This window comes from Pelobates fuscus, chromosome 6 (genome assembly GCF_036172605.1).
Source record: "Pelobates fuscus isolate aPelFus1 chromosome 6, aPelFus1.pri, whole genome shotgun sequence".
Classification (NCBI taxonomy): Eukaryota; Metazoa; Chordata; class Amphibia; order Anura; family Pelobatidae; genus Pelobates; species Pelobates fuscus.
Window position 1 is genome coordinate 301,484,561 of NC_086322.1, and position 18,296 is coordinate 301,502,856.

Consider the following 18,296-nt stretch of genomic DNA (forward strand, 5'->3'; position numbering starts at 1 on the left):
GCTCTACTACACCCCACAACATATGGAGTGCCAAAGGTTGCCTACCCCTGTCCTAGACTATAGAACAAAAGGTAATTAAGGCAATGCTCATTTTACAGAGCAGCAGAATATGGACATAATTTAAAATGCCCTTTAATGACCATACTGAAAGTTCACACAAACCAAACAGCCTTATGTGCCATAATAGGAATGGGAGTGTCAAACAGTTTATGGCATTATGAGGAGTCATGGCACAAATACAGGACACTGAGGAGTTATGAGAGTGTACTGCATTAAGAGGGTGCATGCCCCTGGTTCAATAATGGAAACCTGCCAAGATTTAACTTGTTTTGGCATCTCAAACAATTTAACGAAAGAAAAGTCACTTAATCCTTGAGCTTCACGTAAGTCACGAGAGGGAGTTATAGGCCAGAAGAAAATAAATCTATATACACACACACACCCCCCCCCCTGTATTTCCAGATCTCAACTCAAACCCCAACAGCAATGAGATGGTTAACACAAGACAATGTAGGAGAGGAAAGAGGGGAGGTTCTGTTCCATGCTAGCAATTAATTATTGTGAGTAGGTTTACACAAGGAGCCTCATTCTTTAGGTTATATGCCTGTAGTGGGCTCATTTTATAAAGGACAAATTTCAGATCATATCAAACCGCAGTTACAATGTATTTTACACCAGTCAAAATTCCACTGTTCTGTTTATTTCTGTAGAGAGAGAAAGTCTATACAGAGAACACAGCTCTCCATAAACTGTACAGCGGAAACATACATCCCAAGCTAGTTAAACACAGAGGGGGTCTGACCATACATTATTAAGAGCAGGAGATATTCAGCAAGAGTAGAATACTACACTGGCCATTATAAAAGAGTCCAAAAGTAACATGCAGAAAGCCTCCCTAGCTGGCCCCTTCCATCAGGAGGAGGTTCCAGCAGCCAGTAGGATTTCACAGGAGTGATCAGCTGTCATGACATCACCCAGGCTAGCCGGAGAACCGCCCAGTGCAGAGGTTTGTATGTTACAGGCCTCGGATATTTATTGCTGTGTACAGGTAAACTTGGCTAACTTGAGATACAGGTACACCCAGGGTGAGCAGGTTGTCTGCAGAGCAACGGATACATATTTGTGACAAATTAAAATGTCAAGACACTTTACACACACACACACACACACACACACACTGCTCACTTCCCAGGTGAGCTGAAACACTCAGTCATTGTGGCTTTAGTCCATCTCTCACCTAATGCACAGGCCTCCTGAAATCTGCAATAATGGCCAACATTACAGCTAACCAGTCCTCCGTAACAACCTCCATAAAATATATTACAGAATCAGATACTTGGCTAATCTTTTGATTTGCTTAATTTGGATGAGTAAAGCTCCAAAGATGACAAACCCTCTTTCTAGGGGTAAACCGAACCCCAGTTCTGCAAAACCAATAACCGTAAAACAAGATTGTCAAGCACTCCTACATATACATATATATATATACATATATATACATACATATACATACATACATACATACATACATACATACATACATACATATATATATATATATATACACACACACACACACACACACTTGTGACCCATTGTTAAAAACCATGTGAATAGAGGACCAAAATTAAAGTGGCTTTTTTTTTTCTACAAAAATATGTCATGTAAGAAATTACATCAAGGGGAGATGGGATAACCATTAATGCCTCCACAAATGTGCCACAATTACAGCTCACAAGTATAGAACACAAGTGGGATGTCCAAAAATCTTACATATTTGAGTGGAAGGCAGATTTCTGTCCGTAAACAATGAAGACAGTGTTCCCTATATCAAGACAAGGCAGTGCCAACACCTACTCTCTGCCTTGCAGAGCAGAAGATTAGCAAAGCTGACTAGAATATTCCCCCCCCCCCCCGCCCCCTGTCCAGTTGTGGAGAAGGTCCGATAGTCAGAACCAGTGTTTTTTTTTAAAGCTTCACAACACAAAAACCAAGTACAGTCTATGGACCCTCGGCTGCTGCTCACAAGAAAGTGGACATTTTAGTACACACCCCTGCGGTTACAGGAGACCAAACATAAGTTTTAATCAATGACTTACTACTGAGCGCAGTCAATCAGCTGGTACTCATTAGACCTCTCGTAGCAGGCTCGCACTCCCAGGTCTTGCCAGAGCGTTTTTGTATGTTCATAGAACTCCTGGGGAGGGAGAACAAAAACCTGAAAAGTTAGGAACAAAAATCCATACACAATCAGCTATGCTCAAATACATGGGGTGAAACAAACCCACAGCATTATAAAATTAAATCCCAGATATGGACTAGTGCCACTATGTGCGGTTATAATAGACTCAGTCCTAGTGCGGCCACACACACACACACACACCTTCTGAACTGTGCAAGGCCAAGGGGACACCATTTTCTTTCAGAAAATCCTTCAGTGTTCTTGAAATCAATTAATTATCCTATAAGTATGCAAGTGGACAGTATCAGACATAGTGAATATAGGATCAAGACACAACACCAGCGTGCTTTGCAAGATCACTTCATAGAACCAGGAGCAAATCACTGCACCTAGCAACAGTCCAAAAAATACTTGCTGCTCTTACAGCAGATCGCCACCATGTGCGTAAGATGTCATACACAAGTTTGCTTCTCACATCCCTTTCATTTGAATTTAATGAACCAAATACTTGTTAAATTATAGATAAACACATTTAATTGGGATTGATCAACGTCCATAGGATTAACAGGCATTTGATTAATTTGCTACAGCTGAAAGGGATTTGCACTCATATCCAACCATCCCCAAGAAAATAATTACACACACACTTGGTGACTTAGAACATGAGCTGCCGCTGGTTGCTTTGAAAAATGGTCTTGAGGAAAGCACATCCTGTTAACTGGCAATCATACCAACATGACTCACCTATGCAGCTACGATTCAGTTACATCAGACTCATTTGTATTGTGGCAGTTTTGGCAATCCCCCTCTATGGAGGGATACCAGAGCCTATGGTTTGGCAGCACAGTAAATTAGCAGCTAATGAGGAATCCATTATAAATAAAACACAACCCCACCATAGCCTGGTTTCTCAGATGGATTCCATGCACATAACCTGAGGTAATGCTGTTGGTATAGGGGAGCAAGGTGCTTTACAGAGCAACAGGTCTACACAACTAGGGAGCACAGATGGGAGTTGGCTGAAGTTTTCGCGAAAATAATGCTTTCTCCAAAATAGTTACTGGTTTGCCACCCTGCAGCACCGGTTAGACTGGTATGAAGTGTAGTGAGCGTGGGTGTAAGCAAAAGGATCCTGCCCAGTTTATTCTGGAGCGGTGTGCTTTACATAGTAGCTTTGCCCAATGAATAAAAGATAGGGCTTCAAGCAAGAAAACTCAGCACATTCAAACTGCAGGAGCTGCCATCATTTGTGTCCCTATTTTCCCCCCGCCATATCACAAGTGGTTTACGGAGCATTTAATGTACGTATATCTTCAAGCAACCCAACAATAGAAAGTCTCAGGGACGCTCCCCCCCCCCCCCCCTCCTTCCCAACTGCTCCTCTGATCTGTTAGGAAGACACCTTTTAAAGTGAAAATCTGTCCCTGCAATGGCGTGCCATAGGCATTCCAATAACGTTGTTACCTGCAATAGAACAATCCTCTAACATCTCAAGTCAGGTAGGCAATGGAGTAGAGTTGACACCTATTCCCAAATCACTCCCGTATTTGGTGAACTACAGAGGTCTAAATTTGGTGCTGGAAACATCTAAACTACCGCTGGTGGGTAGATTTAGACAGGGATTCAACATGACTAGAGCCCATTGCTGCAGCACAAACGTTTTTGACTGGGATAAAACAATGAGAATGTTGGCTTCCCCATCAAACTGATGGAATGCCTTTAAGACACTATAAGAAGATGTAGCTGTTAGAGAGTGTTGGTCATCCTACTTAAATATTCAATGTGAGGTTTTTATCTGGAACAAGAACCTTTCAGTATCTATGTGACATGGGAAATAACCCATAAGTGACCACATTTTGGTAAGGTGTCAAAAAGCGCACTACTACACAGGTAAGATGCCAAGTCTAGAGCAGTTAGTGAAACATTTTCACCGATTAGGATTTGTGAATAAAAGCAACCTAGGAGGCACACATTTCATCCACAAAGAATTAGTCAGTCAGTAAGTGGAGGTTAAAAAGCCCACGATGAACTACAGGCCATCTCCTGCCGGCTAGAAAAAAAACAGATCGCCAGGGTAAATAGTAAAAATACACACACACACACACACACACACACACGTTGCAGTTATATCAATCTGAATTCAAACACCGCTTTTTAAAACGTATCATGTTCATTACACAATTAACACAATCTGGACTACAATGCAATGGCCCTATTACAAAGGAAATGGTCTCTTCATGGTACAAGATGGCCCTCCTTTACACCAGTAAACAAGACCACTTTTCAAAGAAGGAACAAATCTTCAATGCTTAAAAGCAGGGCCATCCAACCTGCTCCCACAAATGTTGCTGAACTACAACTCATGATTTTCTGGCCGTTTCATTGAAAGAATCATGGGAGTTGTAGTTAAGCAACATCTGGGAGGGCTTAAAAGGAACAAAAATCAGGTTACCTGTGCTCATTGTATTATTGCCCTATGATGCTTACGACTCATTTTGCACTCCTACAGCATTTCTCTTCAGATGCCAAAGACTAAATTAAACTGGTATGCTTTGACTGCGCCACAATAAGAGAATATATAGAAATAAACAGATAATCAACTTTTAGTTTGGCGTGTCAGTCAGTTGCTTAAAAAAGGGATTCTTAGCAAAGTGAGTAATGGATCACAAGATTATGTGGGATACTACAAAAAAAAATAAAAAAATTATTTCAAAATATTAGGTCCCAACATACACCAGCAGATGACAGCCCAACACACACGGGAACAGCAGATATTTGCTCAGTTCATACAACATTCAATCATGCAGGTAGTTTTGGGAGATGTATGCAAACTTTTTAAAACTGGGAGCATAACTGAATTGCAGGAGAATGGTGGTGTTTAATTTCCAAAGCTTGTTCAGATGAACAGCTTTGGCTCTAGACCAGTACAATTCATGGTATCTGCCAGGAGCAGGTACAATTTCCCCTGGGTTAATTACATTTAATTAGCAATACATTATTTCTCTCAAGTGGCAACTAGACACAACCTGTGTGTACTCTTAAACGATGCCCTAATGCCAACACTCATGCTAAAAAATAAAAAAGCAAACAGAAGAGACTACACGTCATCACCAATACATTAAGACTAATGGGGAACGGCACACCCCATCCCACAACCTAAGCTTTAAATGGTTTCCTCAAAGCAATTTTGCAACTCTGTAGAGATTAAGGCCATTCACAATTGATATGCTGCCCATAGTCGCCACTTAGTGGCATTATGCACAATGCATTCATAGCTCTGTTACTAAGGGTGCAACATTCATTTCTTAAAAATAGCCGACACCTTATACGGTCTTTGCACATTCTGCAGACATCTTATGGTGACGCTTTTGCTTGGGGCAAGTTATACCTACTTGGTGCTGTACCTCGCGGCCAACATCTTTGATCTCCAGCTTTTGGCACTTCATCTGCCAGGAGTCCACGTTAATGTTGTACTCTCATACATGTGTGGGTTCAACCCTGACATCTATGAGAGCTCCCCAGAGACCCTCCATAGATATGATCTTGCAATTTCAAAACCTGACTGCATTAGCTTTGCCTTTTGTCGAGATATGATTTTTCAGTGAAATTTTCAACGCAGTTATAATCTTTGTGAGCATTTAAAGGGTGCCAGGAACACAAAGTTTTATTCCTAGCACTATAGGGGAGTGGAAACTGACGCTGGAGGTCCTCATGCAGAGCGAGAACATACAGAGTCAGATACCAGACCAAGTGTCTGTTTCAAACCAGGAAGCCCTCTAGTTGCTGTCTGGTAAGACGCCACTAGAGGCAGACTTAGAGCTGCAATTTAAACATTGCAGCACCGAGGGCAATTTGGACAATGCACCCAGACCACTTCAATGAGCTAAAGTGGTCTGGGTGCCTACAGTGTCCCTTTAATCCTGGCAATATTTAAGTCTAAAACACATTGCCCATACACTCCGGTGTATGAATTTAAGGTCAATGTTTTTATTAGTAATTTAGAGAGTGTTCGATAGGCTAATCTCTTCCTAGTCTGAGCAGGAGTTTAAGACCGCTGACGTCTTTCAAACAGAACAACTTACTCTATAACTATGTTGTCTGTACTGGTTTCCTGCTGGTGTGTATTTAATGTGTTGGCTATATAATGGGAAAAGAAAAAAGTGAATAAGTTGGCAAGCAATTTTGAGAGCCACTTTAAAAGTCCCTCCATTGTTGGAATGGTCTTTAACCGATCAACTAAATACCCAAAATAATGAGAGTCAAAGTAAAGAAATATAAAAAACCCACACTTCACACCACAAAACCAGAAGCAACAGCAGACCCATAAGTTACACCGAGCGGTTTAGGTAACCAGACCTTTTGAGGCCTTGAAAACACAGCCTGTCTAAGCACAAGTACTAGCCCAGTGATATATTTACATATTCCCATAAGCATATAACGTGGAGTAGACCAAATTATAGAACTTACTGAAGAGAAGTCGAAGTCCTTCTGACTAGCCAAGTTTAAGATGTAATCAATTCGGAACAAATTTTCAGAATTTGCTAGTTCCACTCGAGGCACCAAGCATCCCATGGCGGTGACAATGGTCTAGAAAGAGAAAAACACCACAAGATAAGACACAGCCAGGGGCAGAAACTGGTTATTTGATTACACACAAAAAATAGTAGAAAGGTTTACCTCTATCGCTTCCTTTATGTTGTTTTTTATGTCTTGGATTTTAATTTTCTTTTCCCTGGGGGGTAGGGGTAAAAAGGGGAAGAAAATATATTATATATATATATATAAATAAGTGTAAAAACAAAAAACAAACAAACCGCTTTATACATAAGACTAGGGATAGACCGATATTGATTCTTTTTAGAGCAGATACTCTGAACTTTCAGGCTGATGGCTTACCGATACTCTGTACATTTACCATTTTGAAATACCAAAACCACCATTTCTACACTAATCCACTGTTAACTGAAAGTTTATTTTTTATAAAAATAAAAATTATGTGCTAAATGCACAAGATAAACATGCCATTTATAATTTTCTAGGTTTTTATGAATATTTGTGTGTGTTTGTGTAGTGGATGCAGTCTGTGTGCATTTGCATCCACTACACAAAACACATTGCTTCCACTACACGGTGTATGCGCGTGCAGTGGATGCAGTGTCTTTGTGTAACTATTTAGGTAGGAATCTTTGGATTTTTAAAACGTTATATAAATTACATGGTTTAAAAAAAGTGTTATTTTCATTTTAATTCAACCCTCCCTGCCCACAGGTAAATAAGGCATTACACTCCCTGGTGGTCCAGTGACTGTACACTGGCAGGGGGTTTTCACATTGTAGAGGGAGTGGCCTGGACCCAATATATGCCATCTTCTCCAACTTTCTTGAGCCTCGTGTGCTGCACCCGATAACACGCAGCAACGATTTGACGGCCGTGGGCTTGCAAGAATCGCTAAATATAGCATTCGCTGGGTCCAGGCTGCTGTCTGTCTTAATTGGCCGATACCAATATGCTGAAAAGGCGTAATATTGGCCAAACCGATAATCGGTCTATCCCTACATAAAACCATGTGCATTAACAGATTAATTGTAGGCTGTACGCATGAGATAAGAATTGCCTTGGGACACTTTTTTTTTTTTAGACACTAGAAAGTTTAAAAAGAAAGAAACTTTAGGGATGCAGCTCAGTGACTGACAGTTGAACAGGTGAAGGCCAGACAAACTGCATCATACAAGACAATCAAGCAAGACTTCGCATGCAACTACATTTCTGGTCTCTCTGTTGCTCAGTTAAAGACTGAATGAAGCAGCATAATACACTGGTATTGCAGAAGAGCGAAGAGCAGGAGAAAGCAGTCATATGGGCCAAAACTGACACCCCAGAAATTGTCAACAGCACCACAGCAATCAAAGTTCTCTTGGTTTAATTTTTTTCCCCTCCTCTTCTGGACTAGAGCACACATTCTGAGCTGTACTGAACTATGGGACAGTGCAATTGTGCTTTGGGATAAAGCAGAGGCTTCTCAATGAGAAGTAGAGGATTAGAAATTCCTCAGCACAGAGTCTGTAGTGGGGGTAAATGGAGGGCATGCGAAGGCTAAATGACAAGTCTGCAAGCAGGTTCCCCCCCCCCCAGGTGGACACACCGATAAGTATTTACAACAAGACAAGTTGGACGCACAGGAACAGGGGGTGTGGAGGGCCCTGCTCAAACAAGCTTAAAGGACCACTATAGTGCCAGGAAAACTTGTTTTCTTGGCACTATATAGTGCCCTGAGGGTGCCCCACCCTCAGGGACCCTCTCCCGCCGGGCTCTGGGGAGAGCAAAGGGATAAAAAAAATAAAAAAAACGTACCTTTATTCCAGTGCCGGGCAGGGAGCTCTCCTCCTCCTCTCCGATCCTCCCTTTCGGCAAGAGCTGCGCGCGCATTCAGCCGGTCTCATAGGAAAGCATTTACAATGCTTTCCTATGGACGCTTGCGTGCTCTCACTGATTTTCACAGTGAGAATCACGCAAGCGCCTCTAGCGGCTGTCAGTGAGACAGCCACTAGAGGATTTGGAGGCTGGAATAACCCCATTATAAACAGCAGTTTCTCTGCTATGTTTAAAAAAAAAAAAAAAAAAGTTAATCCTAGATGGACCAGGCACCCAGACCACTTCATTAAGCTGAAGTGGTCTGGGTGCCTAGAGTGGTCCTTTAAATTCTGAGTCAGAAGCATCACGTACTTTAAGGGACCCACTGGATTCCTAAAACACATGGCTTTCTGAAGCGCTTCATGTGTGAAGACAGGTCCTGTTACTTCCTGGTTTGTTCAACTTAGTGGAGCTAAAAGCAAGAGGCAGCAATTGCACAGAGCACAAAGACTGCTCATTGAACAGCCACAGTCTGGGGAAGAAGGGGAGGACATTAAAAGTTGCAGACAAGAGATTTGCAACTTTTACAAGCCATTTTTAGATATAACGCCAATGGAGAAATACATAATTAAGTGTATGCAGGTTTTCATTGTGGGCATATCAAATAAACAGAACTTTTTATATCTGGGTAATGGAGTGTCCCTTTAACAAAGCTTACAGAAGAATGAAATTACAAATGTAAAAATGGATGTTAAAATACAATGCATGTGTTAATCCATTGACTTGGGTGTCGTTATTAATTAGAAGGTAGAAATTGATAACACCTTTCCTTCAGTATACAGCAAGAAAAAAAACATGGCTGTAGAGATGCAAATAACGGACCAGTATATTAGAGTCATTGTGTAACTCTATAACGTACTGCTGTTAGGTGGCCTGTTCATTAACAGGAATTAGAAGAAAAAGCTGCCACATACTATCATACATTTCAAGTGAAAGAATTTAGATGAAAAGGATTAACAGCTAGAACAGTGGTTCCCTGACTTTAGGTTCAAGGCGCCCTTAGTATTTTTCCATGGCACCCCAAGTCACAAGATGTTCTAGGTTGTACAGGGGAGGGCTGGCAGCCTTAGGCCTGGGGGGCAAATCCAGTCAAGTGGCCCATTGCACCAAGAGGAGAGTAAAAACAAGAGTCACCTAAACAGACACTCAATGACAGGCACACACACACACACACACACACACTTGCTGATTTGGCACACACTAAAAAACACACACTCACTGACAGGCACACAGACCACACACAGAAAGACACACTGTTACAGGCATACTGACTCAGACAGACAGACATACTGGCGCGCACACACACACAGACATACTCATACACACACATACACCCAAACTTTACACTTAAAACTAGTAGACAGGGGCTGAGTTGAGGGTATAAGCTGTAATTGGGGGTTTAGGAAATGTAGGGGGGGGGGGGGGGATAGAGGCTGAAGCAGGTTGGTGGCTACAATTTGGGGAGAGGAGCTGTAGTGGGGGGACAGGGGCTGAGCGAGGGGGGACAGGGGCTGAGGAGGGGGGGACAGGGGCTGAGGAGGGGGGGACAGGGGCTGAGGAGGGGGGGACAGGGGCTGAGGAGGGGGGGACAGGGGCTGAGGAGGGGGGGACAGGGGCTGAGGAGGGGGGGACAGGGGCTGAGGAGGGGGGGACAGGGGCTGAGGAGGGGGGGACAGGGGCTGAGGAGGGGGGGAAAGGGGCTGAGGAGGGGAGGAAAGGGGCTGAGGAGGGGAGGAAAGGGGCTGAGGAGGGGAGGAAAGGGGCTGAGGAGGGGAGGAAAGGGGCTGAGGAGGGGAGGAAAGGGGCTGAGGAGGGGAGGAAAGGGGCTGAGGAGGGGAGGAAAGGGGCTGAGGAGGGGAGGAAAGGGGCTGAGGAGGGGAGGAAAGGGGCTGAGGAGGGGAAAGGGGCTGAGGAGGGGAAAGGGGCTGAGGAGGGGAAAGGGGCTGAGGAGGGGAAAGGGGCTGAGGAGGGGAAAGGGGCTGAGGAGGGGAAAGGGGCTGAGGAGGGGAAAGGGGCTGAGGAGGGGAAAGGGGCTGAGGAGGGGAAAGGGGCTGAGGAGGGGAAAGGGGCTGAGGAGGGGAAAGGGGCTGAGGAGGGGAAAGGGGCTGAGGAGGGGAAAGGGGCTGAGGAGGGGAAAGGGGCTGAGGAGGGGAAAGGGGCTGAGGAGGGGAAAGGGGCTGAGGAGGGGAAAGGGGCTGAGGAGGGGAAAGGGGCTGAGGAGGGGAAAGGGGCTGAGGAGGGGAAAGGGGCTGAGGAGGGGAAAGGGGCTGAGGAGGGGAAAGGGGCTGAGGAGGGGAAAGGGGCTGAGGAGGGGAAAGGGGCTGAGGAGGGGAAAGGGGCTGAGGAGGGGAAAGGGGCTGAGGAGGGGAAAGGGGCTGAGGAGGGGAAAGGGGCTGAGGAGGGGAAAGGGGCTGAGGAGGGGAAAGGGGCTGAGGAGGGGAAAGGGGCTGAGGAGGGGAAAGGGGCTGAGGAGGGGAAAGGGGCTGAGGAGGGGAAAGGGGCTGAGGAGGGGAAAGGGGCTGAGGAGGGGAAAGGGGCTGAGGAGGGGAAAGGGGCTGAGGAGGGGAAAGGGGCTGAGGAGGGGAAAGGGGCTGAGGAGGGGAAAGGGGCTGAGGAGGGGAAAGGGGCTGAGGAGGGGAAAGGGGCTGAGGAGGGGAAAGGGGCTGAGGAGGGGAAAGGGGCTGAGGAGGGGAAAGGGGCTGAGGAGGGGAAAGGGGCTGAGGAGGGGAAAGGGGCTGAGGAGGGGAAAGGGGCTGAGGAGGGGAAAGGGGCTGAGGAGGGGAAAGGGGCTGAGGAGGGGAAAGGGGCTGAGGAGGGGAAAGGGGCTGAGGAGGGGAAAGGGGCTGAGGAGGGGAAAGGGGCTGAGGAGGGGAAAGGGGCTGAGGAGGGGAAAGGGGCTGAGGAGGGGGGACTGGGGCTGAGGAGGGGGGACTGGTGCTGAGGAGGGGAAAGGGGCTGAGGAGGGGGGACTGGTGCTGAGGAGGGGAAAGGGGCTGAGGAGGGGGGACTGGTGCTGAGGAGGGGAAAGGGGCTGAGGAGGGGGGACTGGTGCTGACTAAGGGGACAGGGGCTGAGGAGGGGGGGCAGGGGCTGACTAAGGGGACAGGAGCTGAGGAGGGCACAGGGGCTGAGGAAGGGGACAGGGCTGAAGAAAGGTAATGGGACAGAGGCTGAGCAAGGGGACAAGGGCTGAAGAAAGGTAATGGGACAGAGGCTGAGCAAGGGGACAAGGGCTGAGGAGGGGAAAGGGGCTGAGGAGGGGAAAGGGGCTGAGGAGGGGAAAGGGGCTGAGGAGGGAGGACTGGTGCTGACTAAGGGGACAGGGGCTGAGGAAGGATGACAGGGAATGACTGAGGGGACAGGGCTGAGGAAGTATGACAGGGAATGACTGAGGGGACAGGGCTGAGGAAGTATGACAGGGAATGACTGAGGGGACAGGGCTGATGAGGGGGCCAGGGGCTGAGGAGGGGAATAAAAAAACCAAACTAAGGTGTATTTCCCCGCTCCCTGAGTCTTACCATAGGCCAGGGAGGGGTGGCCAGGAGCAGGAGCAGCAACCAGCATACAGCAGCCAGTGAAGTCGGCCAGCTTCTCCTGATGAAGTCAGGAGGAGGGGGCGTGACTTCCTTTGCTCTTCTCCCAGACTCCCCAGCGGTCCTGGGAGAAGAGCAGTGAAAGTCATGCCCCCTCCTCCTGACATCATCAGGAGAGGCCAGCCGACTCCACTGACTGCAGGGAGAGAGGTAAGTTGAAAAATTTGAGTCCTCGGCCAGAGGCAGGGGATTCAGATTTTTCAAATTTTTGCTGGATGCGGACGGCCCTGGGTTTAGAGCGGCCTGGGGGGCAATTGCCTCCCTGCCCCCCTTCCCAGCCCGCCCCTGAGGTTGTATATATGTACAGCGCAGTGGCATACACTGGGCCCCTGTTCGGCAGATAGGCTTGCCGTTCAAGCGCAGATCCAGAACTTAATCTTGGGAGGGGCACTGGTAGATTTAAAGAAACAATCCAGGCACAATAACCACTACAGCTCTTTGTGGGGGGGAGGGGGGGGGGGGGGCGGCAGAGGGCAAATTCATGTATATATTGCCTCAGGAGCTGTTAAGAGTTTACTCTCACAAGATTCGTAGCATTGCTGTGGTAACCGTGGCAATGCTCCGAGCTCACAAGAGAAGAACTTGGCAGAGCTGCAGGTTAGGGCACCCTGGGTCCTCTCTCCCTCCCGTGCCAGAGAGCGAGATCTCTGAGCTTACCTCCGGTCCTGCAGAGCCGGCTCGGGCGGCACAGTTCCCGGTGCTATCCTCATAGCACTGGGAAAATCTTGCGGCTCCCCTGTGTGCCTGTTGCAGCGCCCCACTGATCTAGAACAAACATGCGGAATTCTCTGTAAATATTATAAAGTCTCTGTACCCCATTTGAACGGTTATATTAAATGCTGAGTAAACCCATTATGTGATCCTTAATTTTTATTTATCGGATAGTTGCAAATTAATACCACAATAAAACAACTGACAGGCTTAGCATAGACCTTCCAGGGGCTTGAGTGTCAGCACCAACACCTCAGGTAAGTTGTAAAACGGTTTGACTACTTACCCTGGGAGAGTGCCAGGTCACTCCTGGCACCAAAACACAGGCTGTAGTTATGGTGCTTGAGTGCTAAATGAAACTGACAGCTTTAGTGAATAACCCTGTTAGAGGGAGAAATAACACCTAAGCTGATGGAGGATTTAAAGGGAATACGGATTAATAAACCCCCAGGAAATGGCAAACAGGTGCCAACAGTTTCAAGTTTGCTAGACAGTCCTGCATTTTGTAAAGGAGTGCTATAGGGTCAGGAACAAACATGTATTGCTGACCCTACCCTATAGGGTTAAAACCCACGATCTAGCCACCCTCGTCCCCTCATGCCTCCATAAATATTACTTTTATTCAAGTCTGGAGCTTCTTGCTTGTTGTCCTATTTCCTTTTGACCTGCCCACTGCCATCAGCAGAAGTGGTAGCCTGATCCAATCACAACGCTTTCCCATAGGATTGCCTGAGACTGACAAAGAGGCAGATTCAGCACAATTCAAACACAGCCCTGGCCAATCAGCATATCCTTATAGAGATGAATTGCATGCAGCTCTATGGAGGAAAGTTCAGTGTCTGCATGCAGAGGGAGGAGATACTGAATGTTTGGATGCATTTTAGGCAGCCATGACCCAGGAAGGATCTGCAACAGCCATCTGTGTCCAGCGAAGTGATCCCTAGGCTGTAATGTAAACACTGCATTTTTTCTGAAGACAGTGTTTACAGCAAAAAGCCTGTATGTATGACTGTATGTTTGTCACAGGCTTTCCTACTGCTCACACGTCACTTCTGGGTACACAATAGCGCAGCGACTGGGTGAGGAACTGATAGGGTTTTAGGCGTGCGGTGGTTTAAATGTTACAGCACAGTCTGCAGCTCACACCCAGCGGAATTGCAGACTGTACTGGCTCTCACTTGCACCTGGCGGCACACAGGGCAAGCTGCCGGGCCCCCTCACAATATAGGTCCGCTGTCATGGACTGAGGACCTGACAAGTCACTATGCCAGATTTTCAGCGGATTTGAGTAGTTTTGGGACAAAATGGGATAGGCCATTTCCGTCTGAAAGTTTGGTGCATCCCTACTCAAGACAACTACCAGCCACAATTGTCAACTACAAAAGGCAGAACTTCTGATCCCATTTACCTGGCTGGCTTATAAAGCCTCAGATGCTGAAAGCTTACTTTGTGATATGCACAAGCAAGACTTGTCAGTGCTTCATAGAACAATGCCCAGAGCCACATTAACTGTTCACACAGTGGATCCAGAAGCAAAACATCTACGGTTATAAAATTAAAACCTGGAAACCAAGAAGTGAAATAACCTTTGTGAATGGTTAAGGTACTTACACAGGGCTACAGATAGCTTTCCATCAAATGTCTAATGGACAGACTTCAATCCATATTTCAGGTCACAGAATCTTAGAACATGTTTAGGTGCCCACACACTAAAAATGGTTCTACTGTTGGACACAAACCAACATGCCTAATGCCAGCAACAATATCTACTATTTTCCATATAGCTACCATCCACTCGCAACACACAGATCCAGTGACTGGGGTTACAGGTTTTATGGTTTAATATAGGACCCCTTGATTTCTGTGTTGAAGTTATTCTGAACGCTTTACTTTGGGAAGTAAATAATTTTCTATTCATGTTAAAAGGCTTGTACGTCTTTTGTATTATAAGATTAAATGAAAACAATCAAGATTAAACACACAGATTCACTACTTCAAGGCTTATCAAATTTGCTTTCAAATTTCTCCCCCATCTTTAGTTTAATTCCCCAACAACAAAAATACAATTCTTAAAAAAGTTAACAGAATCACTACAGCATAGTGTAGCGGTTCTGGTGTCTATCTTGTCCCTACATGCATGTCAATGTAAATTAACTTCAGAGAAAATGCAGTCTTTATATGCCTTCCTAGTAACACCTGCAGAGGTGCGTCCTGGGTCAGTGCTGCACAGTACCTACATTCAGCTTCTCCACGCTCTAGCCTACATTGGTTTGGCAAAGATAATCAAAATTGGTTCTCAGCCATAAATGCACTGTGTGGGAGAAACCCCCCCCCCCCAAAAAAACAAAAAACACAAAACACAACCCACACCCGAGACAGACAGTTACCATGCAATCGGGCTAACAAGTCACAGGCTCCAGGACAAAACTCCAAGTAGCCACGGTGGCCTGGGATTTGTCGAGCCCTGCACTGCTTTATACAAAGTCACCATACAATACATTGTGTACCTCCTATAAACACACCTGAGCAGCATATTCATTGCAGCTCCCACATCTCCTACAGCCCACACCAGCTCCCCAACCCCATGACCTTCAGTTTCTGGCTACCTAGCCAGTCTGCACTTTAGTTCACACTTTGTACATGAATCTATTACATCAACGGTGTTTTGAGTTACCGAGATTTCCTAATGGGGAGGGAGAACAAACTGCATATGTTTCAGGTGTGTGTAAAAAAAATAAAGTAGTCTATGAATTGAAATACAAAATTACAAAAAAGGAACAGGTTTCGGCCTACATTTATTGAAATCTCACAGATTTCGCCTTCTGGATATTCTTAAAAAAAAACCAGAAGAATTCGTCATACCAGTTACATCCAATGTTGACTACCATTTAATAATTTTTGTTTTTTTTATTATTTTTTTAACTCTAGAATTTAGACAGACTTCCTGGCTAGCAGTTTAGTGAAGGGTGCCTGTAATGGTACAATCAGGCGAAAGCCTAGAAATAGATACATTTTCTGAGAGAGAGAGAGGGATGATGTTCTATATTCAATAGGTCTGATGTGTTTGTTGTGCAGGTTTCATTCAACCCAACATGCAATCTTTGCCTTAGTGTATAAAGGGTAATTTCTCAGATAGAGAAAAAACAAAACCATTCACCCCGGTGGCATGGAAAGACCAGCAAATATGGTGAGAATAAATGCAGTAAGAAAGCATTAGCACTAAAGGCCTCAAGGCACAACACAATTATCAAACCCAGAGCCATAGCAGGACAGGCCTGACCACATTGTTATGTTTCTGCCTTCCATAAAGTGAGTCTTATGTAAGTGCCCAAGGTAGTAGAGGCCATAGAAGGACCTGAATTTACATACATTGCTCATTAACAAAGGGAGTGCTCAATGACTTGTTCCTTAATCTACAAACTAGAAACCAGAGAAACACAGTGTGTGTGGGAGGAAGCAGACGGCATCGACATACCAGCAAATTATCTTGGCAAATTTACTGGTATTAATCTGTGCAACAAGAACAGAACATTAGAAGTAAAAATACTTTAACTCTGTATCTTTCAATGTAGGAACCAGTCCCACATTCTGGGACTCAGCAGGAATCAGTGGGGCGGTGCCAATTACCGGATCAGTCAATGTTTGAGGGAAGGCAGGAGCACATCCATCACACCAAGTGTGTCAAATTTCACGGTGTAATGTTTAACAGTGGTCATCTGGCAGAATAGGATGGGAGCAAGCTTGAGCAACACAGTGACCATAAAGTACAAATGAGTTCTCTAGCAGACCCATTACAAGAGATTGCCTTTGGAGGTTTTCAGAAAAAGTCCATCTCAAGACTTTGACTTGTCTAGCCCTGTAATTTGTTTAGAGTTGCAGTGTAACCACAATAACTATTAGATGTTGTTGTACTCACCTGTTGGGTATATAAGGAATACAACTTCTGTCATGTCCAGTTTTGCCAAACAAGGCAGAAAAATGTGTGTGGTGGTTGGACGGAGACACACACAGATGTATGATGCCACCGCCCAGACAAAACACTACAATGTAGTCTGATCTTTTACATGCATCTTACCATCCTAGCTTGGTCTGAACACAAAATCCTATAGGTGCAGGATGTTATCAGACAGGCCTCTTTCAAAGAAAAACTAGACAGATCTCTACCTGAATGTTAGAATGCAGCAGACATTATACAGGGTTTCATGGAAGGCAAGACAAAAATATAAAGTACTTACTCTGCATTAAATCCATTCACATGGAGAATTCTCATCTGTTTGACAATTGTGCTTTTCCCAGACTCCCCGGCACCTGCAGAGACAAAGGATTCAGTAAGACTGTCAACTTGTAAATACGTTTCTTCCACAGTACCACAACACCCCCCCTCCCCTCCAAACCAACCACATTTAAAAGTGAACTCTGCAAGCACCATCACTGCTACAGCCCACTTTAGAAGTAATGGTGTCAGGAGTGCCCATCCTTCCAATGTACCGTTATGTAGACAAACTACTCCCCACAACACACCCCTGTAAATAGACCTGAAAGTGTGAAACAGTGTGTGCGCGCGTGCAGGATTGCAGTTTCAGAAAACCTGTGACTGCAGAAGGCAGCAGTTTGAAATATAAATTAACCCCCACAGATGGCAGTGTCATGAAAGCAGAACAACATTTTATTTTTACTTTAAAAAGAGGCAGGCATTCCTGATTAAAATGGAGAGGGCACCAAGACTACATACCAGCACAGAGTGATTTGATAAACACTATTTTTTCTAAAATTCAAATCACCGCCCCAGCTTGATATGTAGACAGTAATGTTTTCTTCTGTTGGCAGTGGACATACACTTGAAATTTGATGCCAGCGACTGACCTTCTACCCACAGTGTAGTGGGCCAGGCTTCTTATCTATGCCCAGTTAGAGCTTGTGTTTCCCCAGATAGGATGATTTGATAAAACTGCCAAATATCTTTCACTTCTAAGGAATTATAACATACACACACACACACCCCTTTAAAATGTAATATACATCTGTTAATGTTGGCTTGACTTAGAGACCATAAAAGTTTAGAAGAAAAATAAAATAAAAAATGCAGCTGATTTCTAGAAGTGTTACACATGTTGTAGACAAGGTGGAGGGAGTGAAAGTGAGAGAGTGTGACCTGGGAACCAATATTCACCTTCACAATATTTACCCCCCCCCCCTCCCCACCCCCCCCATGGCAAGAGGTGTAAAAATTATATACACTGAAAAGCATTAAGAACAGCCAAAACAGAGGCACAGCACAGAATATTTTAGCACAAACAATGGGCTATACAAGTTTAAAGAAGCACTATAAAAACTGCTGAGAAAGTTAACACTTAATGTATAACACCATTGTTAATTTCTATAATCACCAATAGTCCTAC

At 45.1% G+C, this 18,296-nt stretch overlaps 1 protein-coding gene across 2 annotated transcripts in view; it reads right to left on the minus strand.

Moving 5' to 3' along the window:
• GNAS (GNAS complex locus) overlaps window positions 1–18,296 on the minus strand; it is a 142,294-nt gene that overhangs the window by 22,396 nt on the left and 101,602 nt on the right. For both annotated transcript variants that reach the window (XM_063459636.1, XM_063459637.1), the window contains exons 2-5: window positions 17,133–17,205; window positions 6,860–6,914; window positions 6,650–6,769; window positions 2,100–2,197 (exon numbers count right to left, since the gene is read on the minus strand). In XM_063459636.1, the coding sequence (XP_063315706.1) occupies window positions 2,100–2,197; window positions 6,650–6,769; window positions 6,860–6,914; window positions 17,133–17,205 (346 nt within the window). The remainder of the gene's footprint in view (window positions 1–2,099; window positions 2,198–6,649; window positions 6,770–6,859; window positions 6,915–17,132; window positions 17,206–18,296) is intronic.